At 41.3% G+C, this 26489-nt stretch overlaps 1 protein-coding gene across 6 annotated transcripts in view; it reads right to left on the bottom strand.

Moving 5' to 3' along the window:
- EEF1D (eukaryotic translation elongation factor 1 delta) overlaps positions 1-26232 on the bottom strand; it is a 33379-nt gene extending 7147 nt beyond the window's left edge. For 2 of the 6 annotated variants that reach the window (XM_042462399.1, XM_042462400.1), the window contains exons 1-2: positions 15187-16463; positions 13151-13274 (exon numbers count right to left, since the gene is read on the bottom strand). In XM_042462399.1, coding sequence (XP_042318333.1) covers positions 13151-13274; positions 15187-16448 — 1386 coding nt within the window. In that variant the 5' untranslated portion in view covers positions 16449-16463. Of the gene's footprint in view, positions 1-7833; positions 7906-13150; positions 13275-15186; positions 16464-20201; positions 20213-23522; positions 23674-26077 lie in introns of those variants that run through there. The other 4 variants (XM_042462401.1, XM_042462402.1, XM_042462398.1 and 1 more) reach the window with 4 other exon arrangements.
- Positions 26233-26489: the final 257 nt, after the last annotated feature.

Below are 26489 nucleotides of genomic sequence, written 5' to 3'. Positions count from 1 at the left end.
CAGTCACCTTAACAGGGGAGGGTCTATGCCCAGCTATTATCAACAGAGCCATAGGTCACGGTAAATGTCATCTGCGTAGAACTGCCAATATCACTCAAGACACAATCCCACAGGCAGAGATATCTAGTACATACTGTATATACTTGGAACTGCAAGAGTGTGCCAGAACCACTTATAAAATCCCCTGAGAAAATGTATCACTAGCGAGTAATGAGGGTGGGTCAGGAAACAAGGGGGTAAATGAGATCTTGAAATAGAGGACAATAGAGGATCCTACAAAGTTCCATAATAAATCTGGATTCAGAGATGAACTGCTGAGTTACCCCACCTGCAGATGCTGATTGCTTAGATCTTCTTTATGCCAGAGGAATTTTCAAGCTCTTAAAGTGCTTTGTATGGTTTTTATTAAGATCTCAGCTCTAATGGGCAGCCAATGCTAAACCCCTGACTTCTGACAGACACTGTATGTCATGAGGATAAAGTTTTCATCTCTTCCAGTCTGTCAGTTGGGAGTTATTCATAAATCTGTATTCTATTTAAACAGTTTAAGCCATCTAATGTGTATTGTTACCTTCACTGCTTCAGTTTCACTTAGCAATTTATCTGGTTGTGGATATCTATGCCTTCACAATCAATATCTAATAGATATTTGCATTTTTATTGATGTTTTACTTTGCAGCAGAAAACAAGCTTGCTCCCTCCTCAATATGACATCCCTCCAAATATTTAAACATATCATATCACCTCTTAACCTTCTCTCCTCCAGGCTAAACATCCCCAGCTTCCTAAGTTGTTCCTCATAGGACATGGTTTCTAGATCCTTCCCCATTTTAGTTGCTCTCCTTTGGACATGCTCCAGTTTCTCAATGTCCTTTTTGAATTGTTTTGCCCAGAACTGGACACAATATTCCAGGTTGGACCTGACCAGAGCAGACTACAGTGGCACTATTACTTCCCTTGATCTAGAAACTATACTTCTATTGATGCAGCCTAAAATAGTATTGGCCTTTTTAGCTGCCACATCACACTGTTGACTCATGTTCAACTTATGGTCTACTTGGACTCCTAGATCCTTTTCACATGTAGTTTCATTCGGCCAGGAGTCCTCTGTGCATTTCATTTTTTCGCTCTAAGCGCAGTACCTTACATTTCTCCCGGTTGAATTTCATTTTGTTAGCTTTGGCCCAGCTTTCTAGTCTATTCAGGTCATTTTGAATTTTGATCCTGTCCTCTGGGGTATTAGCTATTCCTCCTAATTTGGTGTCAACTTCAAACTTGATAAGTATGCCCCTAATTCTGTCCTCTAAGTCATTGATAAAGATGTTGAATAGCACTGGGCCCAGGACAGAGCCCTGTGGGACCCCACTGGTCACTTCTCTCCAGGATGAAAAGGAGCTACTGTTAAGCACTCTTTGGCTTTGGCCAGTCAACCAATTACAAATCCATGTAACAGTTGCCTTGTCTAGCTCACATTTTCCAAGCTTGTTTGCAAGAATGTCATGGAGAACCTTGTCAAAGGCCTTACTGAAATCAAGATATACTAGATCTATGGCATTACCTTCATCTATCAAGCTGGTAATTTTATCCAAAAAAGAGATCAGATTACTCTGGCATGACATGTTGACTTTTTGTGATTATGGAATTGCCTCTAGTAAAATCATTTACTCAGCATCTCCATTTCTCATTGAGCCTGGCTGGTTTGAACAGGGCTTCATAACTAAAAGGTGTTCTTCCTTTAGGAACGAGCCACAACATGGAAAATTTCTGTTTTGGACTACAACTCTAACAGCCCCCCAGGCAGAATGGCAATGCTGGCTGGCTGGATTCTGATAACAGTCCAAACATGAAATCTTCCCAATCTCTGCAGTTACCACTAGGTCAAAGTTACCCCATTTGTTACATTCTTCTTTTTAAAATCCTTTTAAGGAAGACAGACATGCTGTGGTTTGAACATTTAGAACACAATAAATTAAGTCAATTCTGAGAACAAATTGTGTAAAAGAGAGTTCTGGAAGCCTTTCAAGATGATCACTCTTTGTCAGTCACAAGCTGAGGAAGAATGTCACTTCCTCAAACTACATTTAAAAACAGGGTACAATGGAATTCAGAGTACAGTCGGCCTTCCGTATCCACAGATTTTTTTATCCATGGATACAAGCATCCACAGCTTGAAAATATTCAAAAAATATATATATATAAATTCCAATATGCAAATCTTGATTTTGACATTTTATATAAGGGACACCTTTTTGCTATCCCTTGTATTTAATGGGACTTGAATATCCACAGATTTTGGTATTCAAAGGGGTGTGTGTGTGTGTGTGTGTCCTGGAACCAAACCCCAGAAGATGTCAAGAGCTGACTATATAGTGGAGGCCAGAAGAACCAAATATAGATTTACAAAAAGGGAAAAACCCACATTTGCATCATCTACTTTCCAAAACACAACCATGACACTCTTCATATTGTAAAACAAGTTACATCTGCTCAACTTGTTTAAAGTTCTCCTGTCAAAAGAGTTTATTGCAGGATATTACACATCCAGCAGCCTTGGTCTATGTTAGTGGAAAACCTCTATGGTGAACTGCTTGCTACTTACACTGGTCATTCACATGCAGGCTTTACAGTTAGAAGGCATTAGAGTCATCTTTGGTTGAGGTTTTTAAAACAGAAAGTGGATGACCCTCTGTTAGGGATGTTTTTGTTGTAAAATTCTTGCACTGGCAGGGGTAATCTGTGATTCTATAGTTCCTATCTGTATATGTACAATACAATTTAACCAAAATTATAGTTCAATATTTAGGGCAAAGACAAGCAAATGAGGCAGGCAAGGAAGGCCCCAGAGAGCTCTGAGTCAACTAACTAGGTACCTATAACTATAAGAATATTAAAAAGGGAGAGAGGGATAACTGCTCCTAATTTTCAACTTAACATGTAATTGAGATCAAATTGCTAGACTAATTATTGTAGATGCATCTGCTGAAGGCAAGGTTAGGTGGGGACATTTATCTTACTTTGATAAATACACTACAGATAATGTATGTAACTTTAGGCAATGTTTTAAAGGAAGTTGCAGTTTTAAAAATTATGTATTAGTATGGAAAGCATATGCCTTACAGAATTGCTCTCCTTCATCAGCCACATAATGTCCAAGTCACTGTAAGATGTGGCCATCAACTCAGTTTATAATTCAACCACAACATTTGGTTTTCAACTTTAGACTTCATCAGAAAAGCTACCTTAAAAATGCAATACCTGAATGGATTGAAGGCAGTTACATAAAATGGGTCAAAAGAAAAATATGCATCAGTTGACACCAGTTCTGTCTTCTGACACTTGCGCATCATACAACACTACTTTAAATTGCTCACTTTTGCAGAGCTGTTTACCTTCAAAATGGATGCGCAGCAATAATGTCATTTTCAGGGACCTCCTGAGAACCACTGAAGGGTCTCTGAGGATGACTGATGTAGTACATCCAACTAAAGAAAAATGTGCATCATAGCTATATGTCAACAATATGTCTCCCAGTGCAGGACCTTGGCCCACATTTTTCTATCTCAGGCAAACATTCAGAAACATCTACCAGCCATTCCTCAAACTGCTCCCTTTAGTAAGAACAGCCCATTCCTCTCTTGAAAGCACATAGGAAACCTGAGTAGAAATGAAATGAAGCCAGACCAGTGTTGCAAAAGTAGATCTTCAACAATTACTGTTAATAAAAGCAAGCACAGATGTTACATTACATGCAGGGTTAACCGCTGCTATACTGCACCCCTTACTAATGATCCTCCCACCCACATCAATATTAATAACGTTTTTGTTGTTAACTGTCCTCGAGTCGACCCCAACTCATGGTGATCCTGTGTATGAGACATCTCCACCGCTTTGCTTAGGTGCTGTAGATCCACTGACCTTCCTGAGTCTAGCCAACTGATGCTTTTTCTGATACCTTGTACCTTTCCTAGCATTATTGTCTTTTCTAATGAGCCATGCCTTCTCATATAGCCAAAGTATGACAGCCTCAGTTTTGTCATCCTTTGGCTTCCAAAGAGAGCTCAGTCTTGATCTGTTTTAGGATCCATTTGTTTATTTTTTGGACTCCCCAGCACATCTCAAATGAGTTGATTTTCATCCTATCTGCTTTCTTCAGTGTTCAGCTCTCACATCCATACATGGTAATGGGTAATACAATGGTTTGGACAATTATAACTTTAGTGTTGAATTGAGTTATCTTTATGCTTAAGGATTTTATCTAATTCCGTCATAGCTGTCCTTTCCATTCTTAGTCTCTTTCTGATATCTTGACTGCAGTCTCCATTCTGATCAATGTTTGGTCCAAGGTATGGGAACTCTTTAACTATTTTGATTTTGTCACTATCAAGGCTGAAATTGTGTAGATTCTCTGTGGTCATTATTGTTGTTTTCTTTATGTTCAGCAGTAAGCCTACCTTTGCATTTTCTTCTTTGACTTTCCTTATTAATTGTTCCAAGTCTATGATGTTTTCTACTAATATTATGGTGTCTTCTCTATATCTTAGATTGTTGGTGTTTCACCTCCTATCTTCATTCCTCCTTCTTCTGAGTCCAAACCTGCTTTTCAAATGATATTTTCTGCATATTAGTTAAAGCAATAGGTGATAGCAGCCTTGTCATACCCTTTTGCCATTTAGAAATCATTATGTTTCTTCATATTCTGTTCTAACAGTAGCCTCTTGTCCTAAGTAAAGATTTCTCATCAGGACTGTCAGATGTAGCAGCACTTCCATTTCTTTAGGAGCATTCCACAGCTTTTCCTCCTACTTTAATTAACCATCTATTCTTTTCTGAAGATTCACAGCTAGTAGCTTATACCCAAGTGGTAACCACACAACAGAAGGCAGTATTACTACATGCTCTAGCTGTGATACAACTATATTACTAAGGTCACATCTCATGAACATCTTCTTCAAAATTATTAAACACTTTCCACAATCAGGAGCCAAAGCAAAGATGGAAAACTAGTACAGGTTCCTCTTTGACTGGTATGGTAAGCAGCAAAGGTGCCCCCGGGCCAAGAAGCGGTCCCAGGGCTGCAGGGGAGGCATCAGCAAGCCCTGGCCAAACAGAAGAGCATTATTTGGGCTCCCTCGCCTCCAGGAAGACTGCTGGCTCCTGCTCCAACCTTTCAAATGAATAAGTAGGAGTGCCGCCATGGTGAAGGAAGAACCAAGAGTACACTCATATCTACCTTATAACAGACCTAGGAAACATTCAAAGGTACCAGCTTTCTTGGTGTCAGGTGACAGAGGAACAAAGCTGGGCATTCTCAGAATACTATTGGCATCTTCCTCCGGATGACGTCTCTCAGCATTTTATGTAAATAAAGTCGACCCTTGACATTCATGGGGGTCAGGGGCACAAGACCCCCTGCGAAAGTCAAAATTCGTTAATAAAGCTGGGGGCAAAGCAATGTGGACATGCACACTCCCATCTCCCTTCAGAAGCTGTAAACAGCTCCAGCCAACTCTCTGAGGCACTGCAAGGGCAGGGGAGTATGCATTTGTGGCACCCTGCTTCCCTTCCAAGACTTCAGGGAGCTCTGAGGAGCTCTCTGAAGCCTTGGAACAACAGGAAGGAGGGCACATTCACTTTGCCCAAACCCCTTCCCAAGGCAAGAGAGCTGTCTTTCCCCAGGTAGCTCTCTGGCTTGGAAAACGGTGGGGAATTATTTTCTCAAACCCCATCCCAAGGCAGATTGCTGCTTGGGGAAAGAGGCAGTACTCGATCCTGGAAAGGAAAAGGATTGGCATGCTCACACTTCCTGGCTTCTCCCTCCTGGGCTTTTTTCCTCCTCAGAGAAAAAGCCCAGGAGAGATGAGGAGGAGGGGCCTTGACCTCGTGAATAATCGAAACTGAGAGTGTCAAGGCCACAAACATCGAGGGATGACTGTATTAAACATGCAGGGCCAAATAGTAATCTATATATCATATTATAGCCAGTATGATGTATCAAATGTAATATTTGGATCAGTATTATCAACCCGCTTGTGTTTGGCACTGGTACAATATAAGAGGCCTTTATGGCAGAAACTGCTCTGAAGCAACTAATAACAGAGCCTTTTAGATGCTTAGCTAAGACATTATTAATATATGAATGTGAGGTGTCCACTTCCCTTCTAAAAACAGCTGAGGAGAAATACAGGATATCTGGCTTTGCCTGAACAAGATTCGCTTTTTGAGAAGTAAAACATGGTGGGTGACCTGGTCTCCTCTGGATATTTTGGACTGTATTATCCCTGGGTACTGGCCAGGTTACCTGGGGCTTTTGAATGTTTTGTCCAAAACATCAGAAGGGCACTAAGTTGCCCACCATGCAATGGAAAATGTACTCCTGCTCGCAAAGCTATGTTAATTCTAAAGTAAAGTCTGCCTTCCTAAGCAACTGTTTGTAGGGGAGGCTAACACATGAAGTGGTCTGTGAGTAAATGATGCACTTCTACTGCTGAAGCTAAGTAGAGATTGGCTTGGGGGACCTACTGGACAAGACAGCCTACCTAAGAAGTAAGCAGAACTCAGCCCAAAACTCCTTGGAGGAAATTCAACTGATTATTTAAAAAACAAATAAAAGCAAAACTAATTGTCTTTGTTCACATAGACCTATCTTGAGTTAACTGCAGGAACATCTAGAGTTCATATTTACAGCTGAACCAGCCCAAATTCCCTATGAGTAAAATGGGAAAAGATCACATCTTTGCACATATTCTAATGGGTAAAAAACAACTGTTCAACATGTCAGCTCATAAACGTGCTCCTCTTAACTGTTCACCCTATGGTGCTCCATCTCTTTGGGGGAACTGATTGAGCATTCACCATAAAACACACAGAGAGAAATATCATACTAGTTTTTCTTGGAGTGCCCAAGTTCAGATGGCTAGGGGAGGACTGCATGCTTCAAAGTTCCTCCATGTTAAGAATTCTTTTTCAGCATTAGCCTGTCAAGAAGAGATTAGCAGAACACTTCTCCCTGGCATATAAACCTGGGGTTGTGTTTAAGACTGCAATCTCCTATCTGCCACATAGAATCATAGAGTTGGAAGAGACCACTAGGGCCATCCAGTCCAACCCCCTGCCATGCAGGAAATCCAAATCAAAGCATCCCTGACAGATGGCCATCCAGCCTCTGTTTAAAGACCTCCAAGGAAGGAGACTCTATCACCTTCCGAGGGAGTGCATTCCACTGTCGAACAGCCCTTACTGTCAGGAAGTTCCTCCTAATGTTCAGGTGGAATCTCTTTTCCTGTAGCTTGCATCCATTGTTCCGGGTCCTGTTCTCTGGAGCAGCAGAAAACAAGCTTGCTCCCTCCTCAATGTGACATCCTTTCAAATATTTAAACAGGGCTATCATATCACCTCTTAACCTTCTTTTCTCCAGGCTAAACATCCCCAGCTCCCTAAGTCGTTCCTCATAGGGCATGGTTTCCAGACCCTTCACCATTTTTGTCGCCCTCCTTTGGACACGCTCCAGTTTCTCAATGTCCTTTCTGAATTGATATGGAACACCACAGCATAATGTTCACTGTAAGACTCCACCAGGTGTGTGGCCCTAATTTTTAAGCTAAAGGCACAAAACACCACTTAACATTATTGCTAATGTTGCACAGGCCTCCACATTAGTGGTATCTCATTCCATTGTGTCCAGCCCTTTTAGTTTATGGTAAGAAAAGTCGCACATGCACAGTCTACAGGAAAAACAATCACAGCCAAGGAAGGGGAGGAGGTGTGTGAGATATGCCATAGCTAGGAAAAATGAATGCAGTTAGCCAGCTGGTGAGAGAGCGCCCAGGTACTCACTCCGGCCAGCGACTTCTGGATATTCTCCCTGGCTCTGGCAATGTCGCGTAGGATCGTGCTGGCTCCGTTCTCCTGCAAACAGTGCAGAAAGAACCAAGTGTTTTTTTAAAAAGGCAGATACAGATATAGGAGAAATTACTTAGGGTGGATCGCATAAAAGGAAGGGGAATGTTTAACTCTGTACAACAGCTAGCCATGGGAAAAAAATCACAAACAAGAAAATCTATCTGCTGAATGCAATGGCTATGCTGCCAGCAGCTACAGCCAGACAATTTTTTAAAAGAGAGAGAGATACCAGCTAGAGGAGTTGCCAGACATCAGGCACTGGGACACTCCAACTGCCCACCAATCTCTGCATCTGTCAGATAGGCACAGCTATTTGCATCATATTCAACCCTGTCTTTGTTCCTGCTTTCATCAGTGAAGTTCTCTTCCATAGAAGGTACATAGGCAAATTTTGTACTAGCAAAACCATTTCCACACTCTGCTTTCTTGTTGTATGCCTTCAAGTTGTTTCCAGCTTATGGCAACCCCAAGGCAAACCTTTCATGGGGATTTTCTTGGTAAAATTTGTTCAGAGGGGGGTTGCCTTTGCATTTCTGAGGTTGAGCGCATGTGAATTGCACAAGGCCACCCAGTGGGTTTCCTTTGTGAGCAGAGTTTCAAATCCTGTTCTCCAAAGTTCTAGGCCAACCATCAAACCACTACAACATGCTGCCCCCTTCCACATTGCACTACCTGCCCTGAATGAAAGTCTATAGGGTTGTTTATAAAGCTGAGAAACAAAATAAACCCAATCAAAATTTTCAACAAATTCTGGGAGACATTGCAGTATCAGGGCCTAGTATAGTTTATGTTATGGAGACTTATATTCCACTATCCAAATTATGCAAAAGGAGTATATATGATTATTTTGGATAATGTTCTGGCTGCACATCCCAAATGGTACTTCCTTTTTAGGGCACCATCCTCAAAAAGCATTAGTAGGAAATGAGGCACAGAAGGCAAGTCATCTCGTGCTAAACAAATTTAGGATGTGGAAGCCATGAGGGAGGAATAAGTTTGTACACAGCATTTCTTGATCATTGGAAAGCCATTCTCTGTTCTGAATGTCTAGCGAGCTATTGCTCACATGTTGCTAAACGCTTTTTCATCATGAGGATTAGCAACAGTTCTGTTTGGAAGACTGCATACTGCTCTTAGGAGCCATGGGTCTTATCATGACCTACTAGTGGGTTGGATCATGATGTGGGTTGTATCTTTTAATATAATAAATGTTGCTAGATCCTAAAAGTTTATATACTGTAAAATCCCATATCTGCAGGAGCAGTACTCATGCTTATACTTACCTACATCCCAAAAAATGTCCTCTTTAGGCATTTTCTAGGTGCAATTCTATAGTATGCCTACAGTGGAAGTTGACTATAGAGTCATGCCGGAGGACCTAGATTCCTAAGTGATCTCTCTAGGACTCTGTAGATCCTCTGGTGTGACTCTATGGTCACCTTCCACAGGAAATCATTCATTTTAAAAGAGTTCACTACTATCCAGTTTTGCATTTCCATAGCAAGTCTGGGAACATATCCCCCATGGATACGGGGGGCAAACTTTATCCTGTGGCAGCACCTGCACAGTAAGAGGCTATGATATGCATGTGATCCCCTTACACACTTCTGTAGGAACTTGGACAATGACCATAGATATTGAATCCTATATCAGCACCTTCACAAACTCTGGCGCAGCCTCCCCCCCCCAATTACAGTCCACTCTCTCCCACACACAAAAATACATACAGTTTCTCAGTCAGCTCTCAGAACAACTGTAATTGCTGTATAGCCCTATTAATATTGTTTCCCGTTTGTCCAGCTGGTCAAGATTGCAAGACAGAGGTTTCTGGACAATCATGAAAACTTCAGGAACCAACTCTACTCCTCACTGAATCCCTGTGTTTAGGATGGTCTTGCCAAGATCAGGCTACGAGGGAAGTACAGCACCATGGTACATGGGGCATATGCATAAGAAGCAATGACTGGTGAATCTTGAAGGCATACTTAGTCCTTGTCGTGGTACACAGCTGGTCTATCATGGAAAGCACCAGTATAATCAATATTTGCTTGAACCAACGTCTTTTTAAATAGGCCGTTTATTTTCAGGATGTAAGACAAGGAGCAAGAGTCGTCTGTGTCTTTGATGGATGGCAGTTTCATTTCTTCAACTTTCTTTACTAAACAGGCAGTTTTCAGAATAAGTGTGAACCACTCTGTATCTAGAAGTTACTTGCACTCTTCTTTGCCACTGTAGATAGAATGAACTACTCTTCTTATATAGTCCATCTCTCTAAAAGATTCAAGTCTGTGTAAAGATAAGTAATTGCTCCTGGAAGGACATTTCTTATTCTCATAGAACTTTTAAGTGAATCAGGAGGCATTAAACATAGTGGTAAGATTCCAGCCAGTACTGTTCAGGCAATACACAGAAAGTCTTTTTGCAATTTTAAGCATCAACTTGTGGTGGTGGGGATCTTAGTCACTACTTACACATTTTCTAACCTGGAGAAAGACAATAGTCAGAAATTTTGTTGGCACAAGAGCAAGCTCCATGCAAGAAAACATTCAGCTGTTGCAAAGCTGTACCGTTGCTTGTGTGCCCAGGCTTCACTGCATCTTTAATTTCAACCTGGGCTAATTTGGAGACTATATGATTATTATCCATAAGAAGAGGCTCGCTTACACTTTTATGAACTTTGAAGAAAGCAAATGTATTGCAGATGCAAATGTAGTAGTTTTGAATTAAGATTCATGGAAAAAATGCTGTTGCAGGTCAAAAGGAAAAACAATAGTTTGCCGTCATCAAACAAATGGTACTTGTTTATGATCAGCAAGTATAATGTAGGTGTAAGAATTTGTTTCACCTCTTCTTTCCTTTCAGGTTACCTTCTGTAAGTGAGTCAATGAACCTCTCAGAAAGCTGTTGTTTACACCCAAGGTTGCTGGGAACAAGAGAACTTGCTGCTTTCATTAAGCCATCTTTGAGGCAGCCACTATAATGCTATTTAACTCAGCTTGTACATTTAACAGCATGTGAGCACTGCAGGATCTTCCAAGTAAGATGGAAGATTGTGAAGCTGCTACCCAAAGACTGTCATGTTCACATTTAATAGGGATAGGCAACTAAAGTGGATGCAGAGGCCAATTTTCTGCTCCTGGAATCTTCTGGGGCCTCAGATTGCCAACACTACCCACCAAAAATAAAAAAAAATGGAAGTAGCCAGAAGTACATTTCTGGTTTTGAAAAACTGATAGATTTTTATATTGGACAGTGAGAGCAGGGGTGACAGGGTACAGCCTATTTAAAGATGAACTGCCACTCTAGAGGCTTCCATGGGTCTCTTTTTGGCCAGAAAAGGACAGCCGAGAAAGTTGGAAAGGACAGCTGAGGGAGCTGGAAGAGTAGCAAGAAACAACTCTAGGACTGCACTTTGCCATCTCTGCATTATAAGAATGCATTGTAACAAGCCCCCCCCCCCATCCTTCATGTAGAAGGGACAAAATGTGAAGCTTCCAGTTGCTGTTTGTAACCAATTAGTTTTCCACTTAGTATGAGTATCAGAATTTATGGATTGTAGAAACTCAGCTAGCTGAACTAGAAGATCAAAAAATTATTGGATCCTGGGTTAACACCCAGTTTTGAACACATCCATTTTTCATATACAAACAAAATGAGAAACCAATGGGGTACAAACTACAGCTGAAGCCACAAATGGATTCCCTTCAACAGAAACAAGGGGAAGAGAACCTAGGTACCAATCCCTGTAATAATCTGTTTCTTACAAAGTTCATGTACTACCTGTGAATGCAGCTACTGCATCCTCACACCAGTACACAAGATGCTTTTACAATGCATAATTATACCCTAGCCAGCACTCTCAAGATAGTTGTTTTTAAACTGTAAGTTGCCTTGAGTCCCAATTTTTTTTGGGGAAAGGCAGAAGGCAAATAAATCATAGTTTTTCTTTTTTTTACAAAGACTGAACAACACAAAATTCCAAATATAAACAACAATGAATTTGGAAAGGGGCTGAGCTGAAAACATCTAGAAAAGAATATTTCACAAACTGGAGAACATACCTAGTTAGGAAATCTTGTAACCTTCCCAAAGAAGTAATAATTAGAGGGAAGTTTTTCTCCACCTCTCGTGTCTCCTTATCCCATTTCTGATCCACCCTCAGTTGTTTGTGATATCACTTAGGTCCATGGTGGCGAAACTATGGCAGGGAAGAGGAGGACCTGTTTCTCCTCTTCCCCTCTGCCCTCCCTGGCCTTCAACTGTATCCAGGGAAGTCCTGTCCCCAGAAGGCAGAGGTCCCACCCCCTGGAAGTCCCACCCTCAGCACCGGTACGGAAACATCAAGTTTGGGCACTCAGTCTCTAAAAGGTTTGCTGTCACTGACTTAGGGTATAGAAGTCCAGGCAGAGAATGTCCCAGTTTCATTAAGCCAACCAGTTCACCTCTAGGAAGGCTGAGCAGCTCTTCTCCCCAAACGTATGACAGATGGAAGACCTCTGCACCTTCAATGCTCTTGCACCCTGGGACATAGTCCAAGAAGCACTAAAGAATGTTTTAGAGCTCCCTGAATGCTCTTGCAAGCACAAGTCAAAAGTTCACTACTTATCCAAAAAGTGGCAGTTTGGCAAAGGTATGTTTGCAAAAATTTTGAAAGCCTACACTGAATGTATACTCTAGGTAGGGCATTATTTTATTTTATTTATATGGTATTTATTTATTCTGCAGATCCTTCAACCACAAACCAGTTTCTGAGGTTATGTGTCAGTGAGTACTAGCTGCCAGGTGGCAAATAGTATGATAGCAGTGTGCCTCTTGTGCTCTGATCCTGTTCTTCCCAGGTCCATATAGTTTACCAATGTAGGAAGTGAGACTAAATGGACTGTTGGTCTAATCCAGTGCTTCTCAATTATTTTCTGTCATGCCCCCCCTAGGAAGAAGAAAACATTTCGCCTGCCCTCCCCCCGCGCAACTGTAATAGTATCATTTGTCTATAAAATTGTTATAAGTACCACCTCTACATAACACTGTATCCTGAGCCTCGTACCCCCCTTTACGGAGCCTTGCGCCCCCCCTGGGGGGCCGCCCCCACTATCTGAGAAGTACTGGTCTAATCCAAGATGATTATTCCAGTGCTCTGTAGAGGCTGGGCTGAATTCAGCCTGAGCATACAGGTGCAATCTCCACCTATGCTAGATACACTGCAGCTTGCAAAATGGCCTACTGCTAAAACCACAGGATGCTGACATCTTACCTGCTGGCCAGAAGAGCTGAGAACTGGACCGTTCATTTGTTCATAGTATCTCTTTTCAGCATCATCATATTTGAACTTATCAAACCAAATGTTCTCATGCATGAGGAAGTTGGCTGCCATTTTCCTGCAAAGACAGAAGGGCCAAATAAATACCTAGGAATAATAAAGCACAGTATTATCAAGATCAGCAAATCAAGATCTCCCTCCTCCCTTTTGGGCCAGTTCCAGTAACAGCCCCAGAGGGAAAGGCTTGTGTAGATGGGATTAGTAACATGCTGTTCATTCACTTAGCTCTAGCCTCTCTTTTCCATCACAGAGTGAACTAAACAAGTGCTTTTTTCAATTAAACCCATCTCAGACAAACATTAGCTACCTGAAAATCTACATACTCCATAACACAACCACAATTTGCCTCAAAGAATATGCATCACTCTCAGAGACACTGTTCCCTGGGACTGCCTAGCCCTTCTTAAAATGGCAGACACAAATCTATCAATTCAAGAGGAGAGTGCTGACATGATATCTAGGGGCACCACGTAACAAGTGAATATACTGCCTCAGGGATACTGCATGGGTACGTCAGCAAAAAAAAGAATTCTATGGAAGCATTTTAACCTTCCTCTGTGCCAGGAAAGACTGTATACACTCACTAAATATAATGCAAAACCAAGCAGCAGGACGAATTGCAGGAGAACTAGCAAAAAGCATGGCAGTTCCTCCCACCCCTCTGGTAATGGCTTTCATTCTGGTTCATGGCTGTTTGTAAAAATACAGGTAAATTAAAACCCCCAAGATCCTTCTGTAATATTACCTCTGTGTCTAAAAGGGAAGTACAGACACCCATAAAATGATGTCAGAATTTTGGATGCAGCAGTGAATTCAAAGTAAAGGGCAATTGACACATTCTTTCACAAGCATGGGAATGGGAGATACAGAACACGGCAGATGACCATCTGGTTAATTTCAAGCAAGCAAATGAGAAGGTTCACAATACAAAAGAACTGTAGAGGATAAGAAAAGAACCTAACTTGAAGCACCACAATTTGCAATATGCTACTGAGTAATTTAAGCTGGGGGAAAGCAGCATAAAGCCAAAGAAAACAAACACATTTAAAGGAAATTTGAATGAGTTTAGTCCACTCACATATAACCAAGACCAACACTAACCAAACATACCTACCACTAAACAAAAACAAAAACACCACCAGAAGAGCAGAACATCTCTTTGCTAAAAGGCACTTCTGAGTGCAATTTTTCTAGAATTAACTAAGAACTTTTTGTAACAGCCAGGAAGGGATGTCTACATTCACTGCAAGGATATTGCCTGAACAGCAAAGTGCTAGTCCCCCCTAAATAGGGTTGCCATTCATCAGGACCTCCAAACCGGGACAAATGTAGGACAAAATGTTCAAATGTAGGACACTTTTTTTTGTGTGTGTGTGTGTCCTACATTTGAATAGGAGCCTCCAAGGCTTTCCCTCTGGGCCTGGGCCCCACCCTTGGCGGAGCCCAAGCAGGGAGGGACTCCTCCCCTTCAGGGAGGCTTTCCCTGCAGGCCTGGGCCCAAGCGGCAAGGGAAAGCCTCCCTCAGCTTGCTATATCTCGCCGGGGAGCAGGGGCAATCCCGGGGGCGGGGCCAAACCGGGCCGTGACCATGAGGCCCCGCCCCAAACCAGGAAAGTCCCGCCCCAGGCGGGATATGGCAAGTATACCCCTAAAGATAATGCTGTTCAAATATGCTTTCCTAAATTTTATGTAATCCAATGTGTCTTTTCAAAAAGTACGGTTATTTATAAGCTGAAGTGTTGTAAGATATTACTAACTGCAACCAAGAAAGCCAAATTATTAGAAAACTCCCTCTATTCTGATCTTGGCAAACAATACACAAACATGGTTTGTATCCTGACTTGTATATATATATATAATGGGCACACATACACACACAGAAAGTAGTTCATTATTTTAACAAAGAAGCTTGTCCACCTCTTTCTGACCCATTAGGTTTGAGAATTTACCCCAGAACAAACTTTTCCTACTTAGCATTAGACTCTGGTTCGCTCGAAGCCCTGGTAGAAGGTTGTGATGGCTCTCCTAGCATCGTCTCAGGCATTTTGGTGCCCTCTTCCTTGCTTGCCAGCTCTGAAGCTTTGGAGGCATAGTACTGTGCTTCAGCACTGTCATATGTGGGTTTGCTGAACCATGGAGACTCGCTATCCTTGTGCATGAAATACCAGGTAGGTGATGAGGGGACAGCGTCTTGAGATGAGACGGCAGAGAAGGCCACACTCCCCCTCTTGCCTCCTGCCTGTTTCCCTGTGTTACGGCTCTTTTTGTCCTTCCGGCATCTCTTTGAAGACTCTGGCCCCACTTGCTCCTGCACCCTCACCTTTCCTGGAGGGTGCCCATCAAACATGTTTGCATAGAAGCATCTCTCTGCATCATCATAGACTGGCTTCTCCAGCCACACTTCCGAAACCAGGGCCTGCAAACTGGACACCTGTGGTTTCCCATTTACTGTCTGGTTTGAAGCATCTGGAAGACTTGGACTAGTAAATGAAGCACTAGGTTGAACCACTGTATCTACAGGATGGGCTGGTGTTGAAGGAGTAGGTAGTCCAGTTGCGTAGCCTTCGTCTGGTGTTTTCTGCCCAATGCTGGTGTGCGATGGCACAAAAGGAAGCTCTAGGAAGTTTGGCAGAACCAGTAGGTGGGATCTTTTGACAAACATCTTCTCAGCTTCATCAAAGTTGAACTTATTGACCCAAACGTCCTGAATAATGTGGTGACAGGCCATCAGACTACCATGGCTGCAGCTTAATATGGTCAAGTTTTTTTGTGGCTCAGCACCACTTTGGATGAACTCTGCTTCTGACCATGGCACCAGGGCAGACTGCTCAGAAGGCAGCTTCTCCAAAGGTGCCTGCGAAAAAGTTTCCGTAAGTTTCTTCCAGTAGGCAGCTTCTGCCAGGTCATAAAGAGGCTTGTCAAACCATACGTGGTCAGCCAACAACCCGGCCAGGACAATATCTACTTTTGACTCTGAAGGCTTGGCTTTGGGCGAGGACTTCCTTTTCTTTTGCTTCCTTCTATTTCCTGCCCTTGGTAGGTCTTCTTTCAGCTCTTCCTCAGCAGGCTCCTCATGGCAAAAGCCATTTACTGCCACCATCTCTTGGCAGGTTCCAGCGGCAGAGGCTGCTAACGTTGCTTCTCGTTCATAGTGTAGCCTCTCCGCTTCATCGTATAAGTGCTTGTCCACCCAGAATTTCTCTGTTGCATAGAGCAGCTTTCTTGTCCTCATCTTCCAAATAGCCGGCAGCATTAAGAGACAAACACAATAATACAGATGCAGAAATAACTAAGACATACAAATGGAATACAGTAGGTTTTAGCCATTCCAAGACCCCAGCTTCTATCAATTATTTCTATTCACAGCTACTGAAATTAATGAAGCATTAAGGGCCTAGGAGTTTTGTGTTCTGTACTCAAAAACTCTGGATACACTGTTGTGCAAACTGCTTCAAACCAATTGCTTTAAAAGGCTGGGACATTTTACCATTTACTGTACTGGTATACCAACACTGCTTTACTGCTATTACATAATGGGAAAACATCTAGAGAATTTTTGCAAGAGAATACTTCTAGCACTATACTCAAGATACAGACCATAACCAGTTATTCCAACAGGAAAATCTGAACTGTTCTAAATCCAAGCTTGTCCCAATTAGAGAAAACCCACTGAAAATACTAAATTGCTGTAAAGGATGACTTAGAAAGTTCCCTTAATTTAATGGGTCCATTCTAATTAGAATGAACAACTGAATTTAGGTCTAGGGCCGCAATTCACACTACAGTAATAATCCATTCTGACACCATTTTAACTGCCATGGCTCAATGCAATGGAATTCTGGGAATTGTAGTTGTGTGAGACATTTAGCCTTCTCTGCCAGAGCTCTTTGGCCACAACAAACTACAAATCCCAGGATTCTCAAGCACTGAGCCAGGACAATTAAAGTGATATCAAGCTGGATTATTTCTGCAGTGTCGATTTGGCCTCTGATTTTAGAAAAATCTTGTTTACTGTAATATGTGGGATGCCATCAGATCCACTAACAGAGAAATATCTTATTTTGGGCCAGAGTGGGTAGAGGAGATAGTATTAACCCTGACAAAATGCTCTAGTTGTTGGAAGCTCAAAGACTGCTCAACACATGAACAGATGTTGGCCAAGCCCCAAAAAGAACCATCTTGTATTCTGTAAGTGGGAGCCAACAGACAATGTGTGACAGAAGTTTCATCCAAAGGCTCACATTATGCTTATCATTCGTTGTCATTTTCATGTTAGCAGGTCAAATATCCAACAAGAATCAGAATTAAAATGGACAAGGTGCTTCATATGAAAGAGGAGAATTCAAAATTTAATATTCTTATGCTTCTTCTGCAAGAGGATACACTGGTGCCTCGGGTTACGAAATTAATTCGTTCCGCCATTCCTTTCGTAACCTGAAAATTTCGTAACCCGAAAAGGCTTTCCGTTAGCACTGGAAAGCCTATAGCTGCACTTTGCAGCATTTGAATTTCGCGCCGAAATGAATTTCGTAACCCGAAAAATATTTCGTAACCCGAAACAGTTTTTGCCAATCCAACTTTTTCGTATCCCGGAAATTTCGTAACCCGATCATTTCGTATCCCGAGGCACCAGTGTACATTCCTCACAAATATTAAAAGAGAGAAATCAACTAATGGCAACTGTAGAACAGTAAGCACAAAAGGAGAAATCTAACTTTAATTTAAATGCCAACCAGTGCACAGCTGACTGGTGTAATTCAGGTCCAAAACACACTGCAGAAATAACCCAGTTTGAGACTGCTGTTAACTGCTCTGGCTCAATGCTGGGGAATTCTAGGAAGTGTAGGTCTGTGAAAAATTTAGCCTCCTCTGTCAGAGAGCTCTAATGCCACAATGAAGTCCATTTTCCTGGATTCACTAGCACTGAACCAGGTCAGTTAAAGTGGCCTCAAAGTGGATTATTTCTGCAGTGTGTTTTGGACTTACGTCTCACCCCTTCAAAGTCCTAAGGAAGTTTTAAGGTGGCAGAGGCTTGCACTGACAAGTTAATGGTAAAGCGACACCTTCTTCAATTTATTATTAAACATCTTTTTGGCTACTGTATTAGGTTCGAGGGCTGTCACAGCGGAAGGACTGTGAACATATAATTCCCATGAATTTTAAATTCTATTTAAAATTAACACTTGGCACCCTCCAAACCAGTGCAGGCTTTTAAATGAAACGTTATGTTTCCTATAAGCATTTTATTATGATTATTTCCTTACTCACTATTGGTTGAATTGAAATGGAATGCCCTTTTCAAACATTTGGGGGGAAATGAATTTCAACGCTGGTCCCATTGAAAACCTATGTATCCTGAGGTCATTGCAAGATGTAGAAACTCTTGGAGTTGTAAGAGCTAGATCCTGCGAGAAGCCCTTGGAAGAAATCTACAAAGAACTGTGGCTAGCAAATAGAAATGACATCACAATGCCACCAACAGCAAGAAAGCCAATGACTCACAGGAGTAATCTCTTGGCTCTATTGCAGATTATTTCCTCCATGCATGTTATGAATGCTACAGCAAGCTAATTCCATATGTGTAGTATCCTCTATTTCCTAGTTTGAAAGTGTTTCTGGTATTGCATTGTTTGAAAGGGAATGAGCAGTCTGTCTGAGGCATAAAAGAGCTATAGGAGGGACGTTAACTGAGCTTAAAGAACAAAATGATGCTAGGGAATTTGGGGTACTAATGCAGAGTAAAGGATTTAAGCCACAGAGGTCTGGGTCAGGAGCAACTGGAAGGTAGAAATGGACAGGATATTAAACAAAGCATTAGACACCATTAAGGAGTAGCGAACTTCCATACTGTTTGAATTAACTGATCTGAGGAAAGGAGCAGAAAGCAAAGTTCATCAACTTCTATTTTTTATTTGTTTCCAAGATGTGTCAAAATACACAAAAGCATAGGCATCCTTCCACCCTAAGATCCAGTTCTGGCTATTTAGAAAGAGAAATCATTACTAGTAAATGGGTTTTGTAAGAATGTCTGATCAAAGATGTGTTGGTTTTTAATTAAAAACACAGTCTACACTACTGTTTTCATGCTTTAGGTTTTTTAGGTGGGGGAGTGGACTGGAACAATGAGTTTTAATGAGTTTAAGATAACTAGAATTACTGTATCTACCAAGCTACTCTGTAAGGCCTGTGTACCCTGAAAGGTGTGTTTAAAATAATTAAAGAACAATTATGAATATTAAATGGTGAACAGCACTTAGTATCAGGTGGAATATTCAACATGCTTTTTCAGAACATAATCCACATTACTGTAAGTGTATTTTTATCCTCAGTGGGCTAACTGCATAGCTATAAAGTTTAAGGCTTATCTTTATCTACTCATAAGGCACTCAAGGTTTGGATCCTACCTAGTCCTCCGATAGTACCTGTTGCAATGTCTTCTGAACTCTACAGTCCTTGAACAACTCTGATGGCTAATGGTACACAAAAAGGTTATTCAGCCACTACTAGGCAACTGTGGAGTCAAAACTGTCAAACTATGATGCTGAATGCCTCCTGGAACCAGCAAGAAGCTTTCTTGCAAGAGCTGGTTTTTATAGGCAGTTTTTCTCTCACAGGCATTACCTGCTGTAAGCCCTTGGGAAGGGGCATGAAAGGAAAGGTAGCACACACACCCCTAAGAGGCAATAAAGACGTTTTCCTAATCTAGGTGGAAATTCATTTGTCATTAGAAGGATAAAAGCATTACCAAAAACAAGTGGTTATTACAAAAGTAACACATCCCTTATCAAAATTAGATACTATCCATGCCACCTCCCCCAAAAGCTCCAGCATCAAAATGGCAGCCATAACTGCAAGATGAATATATACAAGTTGCCACAGTTATCAATTGTCTCGCAAGCAAGATCTAGTAGACTTGTCTTAGAGGGACTCACTTTTCATATGAACTTACCAAGTGAGAAAAAGATTACTGAAAGCAGGTACTTACTTTTTTAGTTCCTAGGACAGCATTAAGAAATAAGAAAATTAAGTAAAGTAAGAAAATTTTGCTTAAAGAGATGCAGCAGCCAAAGAGTGAAACCACCAAAGGATCCAGAAAGGCAAAACTCTAATACTACAGTAATATAGAGCTTTAAAAATTAATTAGACACTGCTTATTAGCATGCAGCAAGCAGGCATCTATCATACTACTTCAGGAAAGTTGTTTTAACTCATTAAAAATCAGCTGAAGCAGACTCTTCTTTTTGTATAAAGTCATTCTACAAGAGGATGCCCGAGTTAGAAGGAAGAAGCCCTCCCTCAAACCCTGCCTTGTAAAGTTCACATCCCCAGCACAAGAAGCAAATAGTTTCCAAGGCTAGACAGCTGTATTTGGTTTAAATGCAAACTCTTTTTTTTTTTAAAAGAGACAAGATAAAATATTTTTGCAAACATGTTTTAGAAAATAACCACAGCAGCACTTAAACAAAATAGTTTTAAAAGAAGTGAACTACTTTCATGAAACTGGATTTCAAAATTTTCAATCATTTAAAATTATAAATAGCGATTTGTTCTTGGAATATAAATGTATTAATTTTAGTACATTTTAATAATCCACTAGAGAACAGTATTCAGACCAGCTCTCATTAAAAACATTAACTTCCTTACCAAAAACAAAGACATAGCTAGCTGTGTCAATCTGGAAAATCAGTGTGTAAAGTGACCTTGTAGCACCTTTGCTATAAGACCCCTTTGCACACTAAAAACAAATACAATCCATAATCAGGTGGATTCAGTAATATTTATAGTTCACTGTTTTGTGGCTGTACAATAACTCCAACACAGGTGTTTATTTAAAATTAACTGTACTTTTTACAATTACTTTAAAAATTTTAAAAATTCAAGTCAAAGAGCATTGTTCTTCTTATATGGTCTCTGGTAAGTTGTTAAACTTTGTTTCACCCTACTTTTAAAGGCAAAGAATGCATGGTCTCTCCTTTAATTAAGAGCTGGATGACAGAGTTATGATAATATGGTTGGAGGCCCAGAATAATTTCTGAACACGAGGATTTACTTTGCTGAGATTTGGGTAAAGAAATGCCATTAGGCATTTTATGATTTTAAAAAAGAGATATCCAAAGAGCTTCAGAGGTTTGTATGCGATAATGAACACAGAATTGCAGTCATTCCATCTGGGGAGATATAGCACCCTGCGCATAACTCCAGGCACACTATTGGGAAATATAGCCACCTTCTTTCAATTTAAACTGAAAGGGGCCACTGTTATTTCTCACCCCAAGACTACCATTGACCATTTTAAAAAGCATTGTTGTTCCTCCAACAGAACCACCCAACTTAGAGAGGTAGCTAATCTCCTGAAACAAAAACACCTCAAAGGCTAAAAAAACTGTCCTAAGCTTTTTGGGAATCAGATGAAGCTGCTGTCAAAAAAACCCTGTTAGTCTTTACGATGACATGGCTATCTTAACTGTTTCCCTGCTCCCCCAGAAGACACAGAAATCTCAGGCATTAACAAAAATGTATTTTGTTTGAAACACAGGATGCTGACAGCTGGATGTTGGTTCTCTCTCTTTTTGCATCTAGCACTGTCACCTGCTTTAGCTGCAGGCTTGGGGACTTTGCTCTTAAACTGGAGACTTAAATTCTTAAGCTTAAACTGGAGGCTAGTCTACCCTCCGAATATTTTGTTCATCTTTTTTCTCTACTGCAAAGTTCTATCCTAAAGCCTGGACTAGGTTTGCATTCTTAGGAAATATATATTAAGTTCAAGGAAGCATTGCATAATTAGGGGAGAGGGAAGACAAACCATCTCTACAGGCCATAAAGAGAACTATATTAATCTTTGGTTTCAATGAACCATCTCCAGCAAAGAGCTACACACAAAAGCCATTTTGAACATATAGCAACAGGCCTTTTACAAGCCTCCTTCATCCTAACATCACAACATGTTCCTACAAAGATTTTTAAAAACCCACAACAGCTAAAATTCTGCGCATAATGTAGAAATAAGACAGTGGGACTTACTGTACTTGGAAGTAAATCGGAGAAAGGCTGGGATGCCCATGCTAAATCAGCTAAGTGTTAATTCATATAATTGTTACATATGTGGAAGCAGATATAAATATCTCTTGCCATTCAGATACATGGACAGTGTCTGTGCGCACTCTTTGTTCAAAGCCAAATGCCAGGAATGAGAATTCCCTTGCTTGGGGGTTCACTGGTTGTGTTTGTCCCCATAAATGTAGGCCTGAAGAGGGACAGCGAGTGGTGACTGCTCATATACACAGAAATTATGCAAGCGATTGGAGTGTATAAACTTCTTTTGAATGACTGACACATCAAAATCGGTGTGTCACATTCAACTTTCTTAGGTAAGCATCCAAGACTAAACCATGAAGTCAGCACAATGTCATATATTGTGTTAGCACTACAGAAGTATTTGGCAGGCTTGGTATTACTAATGTATGTAATTTAATAAGTGCCATTATTTATTGCCTAAAAAATTCAAGAATACATTATTTTGCCAGGAAATATGAGAAGCACATTAAGGACAATGGAGGGAGAATCCCAGCATCCTCTGAAACATGTTCACTATCTCCAAGGTGTTTTGTGTACCACCGCTCCCATAAAATATCTCCCCAATAAATGATCATACATTGTGAAGGGCTGAGTTCAATAATAACATATCATGACATATCATGCAACACACAGACATGTCAGACTGGCAAAAATATTTAGGACTGTTTGAAAGTCTAGCAATGCAATCTTTCACTCAAAAGCCCTTCCCATAAAAATAAAGATAAGGAAAAATAAGACATCATTTCACTGCCTATCAAAACAATCTGAGAATAGCTTCATTCCCTCTAGAAATCCAGACATTTCTGAGTAAAAGCCTGAAGATAATCACTAAAAAATCCCATAATGATTAGCTTAGGAGGAAGGGGAAAATGACATGAGACAATATCGCTTTCCCGCCCCCCAGTCCCTATTAAAAGGAAGGTAGAAGACATATAAGTGAGTTTTAAAAATACCTATCAGAAAGAAAAAAATGCATTCTCTTTTCTTTTTAAAAAACAGCAACAAGAAGTACATTTCTATACTGCTTCTCAGTGAACTCAGCACTCTCTAAGCGGTTTCCAATCTCAGGCTGAGGTTAAAAGCCTTAAAATGTCAAAGAATACAACCATAAAGGCCAGTTGAAAGGGGTCGAGGGAGCAAGAAAATGAAATACAACTTCAAAGACAAAGGGATACACAAACAGCAAACATCATATAATGGAGAATAGGAAATATACACAAATGGCCAATACCTTCAAATAGTTCTGTGATCTGATCAGAAAGAATGCAAAGCCAGAATTGTGATAAGCATGGAAATGCAGTAATGCTGCAGGTTTTTTTACAGCCACAACAGATGCTGCAACGACTCAGATTACAAAGATGGGAGCAAAAATAAAGGCAAGATTATTGACTTAACCTCAAGCATTCAGAATTAGAAGCCAAGTGCAGCTGAATTTATTTGGAAATGTAGAGAAGGAAGACCGCTGCAAACTTCAGTCACTGCAAGATATTAAAAGGTGTGCATATCATGCATTCAATAAAGGCTGCTTCTATGAGAATACTTCGCTATTTTTATCGCAAACATCTTTTGCAGGAAAGGGGTAAAAGGCCACCGAACAAAGATGGGCTTTGTATAAATGTTTACTTTTCTAATTATATTTTTTAAGTAAAATATCCATTCCATGTCTCCTTTTTCGCAATGTAACATTAAATCAACAATTAAAATTATAGAAAGCATATGTATGTTGTTATTTTACATTGTTTACCAAACATTTGTACCATGGTAATATTATGATCAATATTATGAATATTCTGATCAACTTTGGCTCAAACTGTGTTGAACTTTCTAACTGTTTACATATCTGCAGTTTCTCAGAGAAACTATATTCATTTATAAAACTCCGGGATTGTTATTTCCATATACTCCCTCGGGAAGAATTACAATATAATCTGAGATTAGACCGATCCATGAAATAATGCACCGGAAAGAGCTACAAGAACAGAGAACAAAACTCTGGTGTCCAAAGGCAGTATGTCTATCAGCCTGCAAGTCTTCTTTGCAAGCATTGCAAAGGCTTCTGGGAGGACACTGGTTTCTAGTTTGCTGGAATTACTACACTTTTGGGATGATTCAGAAAAGTAGTGTTTCAGATCCTGTCTGGGAGAGACTAGACCTGAAAAGGTTATTGGTTACAAACCAGTAAAACGTCAGAATCAAATCAGGGAACCTGAGGTTCAGATTCCAAGGAAATCAAGAAAGCATATATGGCCCTTGCACCCTCCTCCACCTTGATCCACAATGTCAGCTGCTAATGCTAAGCGATGGCAACTCTTCTGAAGACATGCCTTTATTCAGTTAGTCTCAAAAGGGAGACAAGATCCCTTTGCATTCTGATAATCCAAAATAAGATTAAAATTATCCAGTGGGTTTTATGGCATGAAGAAAAGTCTTGTGAAATGTTCAGCGCTAGCAAGTTTTATTTGGCACAGAAAGCAGAGTCTACTACATTAAATGCATCAAATGTTTGGACTCAATGGCCCTTGAGGTTTCTTCCAACTCTGTTGTTCTATGAAATGTTGCCTCCGTTGGCACATAATACATACTACCTAGAATGGGAGAAGGATATCAGGCAATAAGCAGACAAAACATACAAACAGTGAAGATTAATTCCACAGTCGTGGATTAAACAAAGAGAAGTTGGGATGTAGTCTGCAGTCCACAAAGGCTTGTGCCAAATAAAGCCTTCAAGGTGCCAAAAGACTCTGCAAACAGCTGAGTAAGGACCATCTCCGTGGCTCTCAAAGGGCACAACGCTGCACCAAGCCTTGCCTCAGCCCTAGAAGAAAGGCCAGCGTCATTCTCATAAAGCAGACGGTGAGGCAGCATCTTGCCTAACGCAACTATTGGGATTTCACAGCGCACTCTCTCCCTTTTCCTCTCTATAAACAGGGTGTCCTCCCAAAACATATGCACCCTTTAATAGCTAATAGTAGCTATGGTGAAGGTTAAGTACAGTGGGCCCTTGGTATCCCTTTTTGTTCCAAGATTCCCCCACGGACACCAAAATCCAGGGATGCTCAAGTCCCATTAAATGCAGTGGCAGAGTAAAATGGTGTCTCTTCCATAAAAGGGCAAAATCGAGGTTTGCTCTTTGGAATTCGTGTATTTTTTGAACATTGTCAAGCCATGGACGCTTGGATCCAGGGAGGAAAAAGTCCCAGAGATGCAAAGGCTGACTGCGGATACATTGAGACTGAAGAACTCAGTGCATCGTGGGAAAAGGTAGGCTGACTAGGTGCATCATGGGTACCGCACTATCCCCAGGTGCATTAATGGTAATGTTACCATACTCAAGTGCATTGTGGGGGAAGGCATCCTGTCCAGGGGCATCCTGGGTGAAGCAATATCCCCAGCTGCATTGTGGGTACCGTGATATGTCCAGGTGCTTTATGGGTAACGTGGTCATGCCCAAGCCCCTCATAGGCATGGCCACATTACCCTGTCTAGGTGCATCATGGGTAATGTTATATCCCCAGGTGCATTGTGGGTAATGTTGGCATGCCCAGGTGCATCCTGGGAAAAGGGGGCCACAGGGGACCCGAAGCGAGGCCCAAAGACCCCGATCCAGCCTAGTCACCAGTCGGAGCAGGAAGAGGGAAAGGGAAGGGAAGCTCGCGCGGTGCATGACGGGATGCATGAGGGGGGTCCCAAAATCCCCCAGACTCCCTCGCCCAGCGTTGCTTAGCAACCCCATCCCCTTTAAGAGCCCCGCCCCTCAGCCTGAGGTAAAAGAAAGGCGCTACTCACGCGTTAACAGCAAATAATACTACTAATAATAATACTGTAATAACGATAACCACAAAAATAAATCCGGAGGCGGAGGAGGGGCTCCGCTCGGTCCTTCGGCCGGAAAGAAAAGGAGGGCCGCACGCGCCGCGCGGGGGCTTCTGGGTAAAAGCGGCCGGCCCTCCTGGGAGAAACCAATCGTTCCCCAAAAGAGGGGGAGGCTGATCACTCTCTATGAGAGACAAACGAGAATCAAGGCGGGGACTGAGGGAGGACAAAAGACTGGCGTGTTCTGTGTGTAAGGATTGATCGTGTGGGTACAAATTAATAGGGGGGGGTTTGCTTTGTTTTTCACCCCCTTTCTTCTCCCCCCCTCAGAGAGGGACGCAATAGAACAGCCCAGGAATGGGCGAGACCAAGAAGTGGAAGCGTG

The sequence above is a fragment of the Sceloporus undulatus genome, chromosome 4, assembly GCF_019175285.1.
Source record: "Sceloporus undulatus isolate JIND9_A2432 ecotype Alabama chromosome 4, SceUnd_v1.1, whole genome shotgun sequence".
In the NCBI taxonomy this organism is placed as follows: domain Eukaryota; kingdom Metazoa; phylum Chordata; class Lepidosauria; order Squamata; family Phrynosomatidae; genus Sceloporus; species Sceloporus undulatus.
This window is presented reverse-complemented; position numbering and strand designations above follow the sequence as displayed.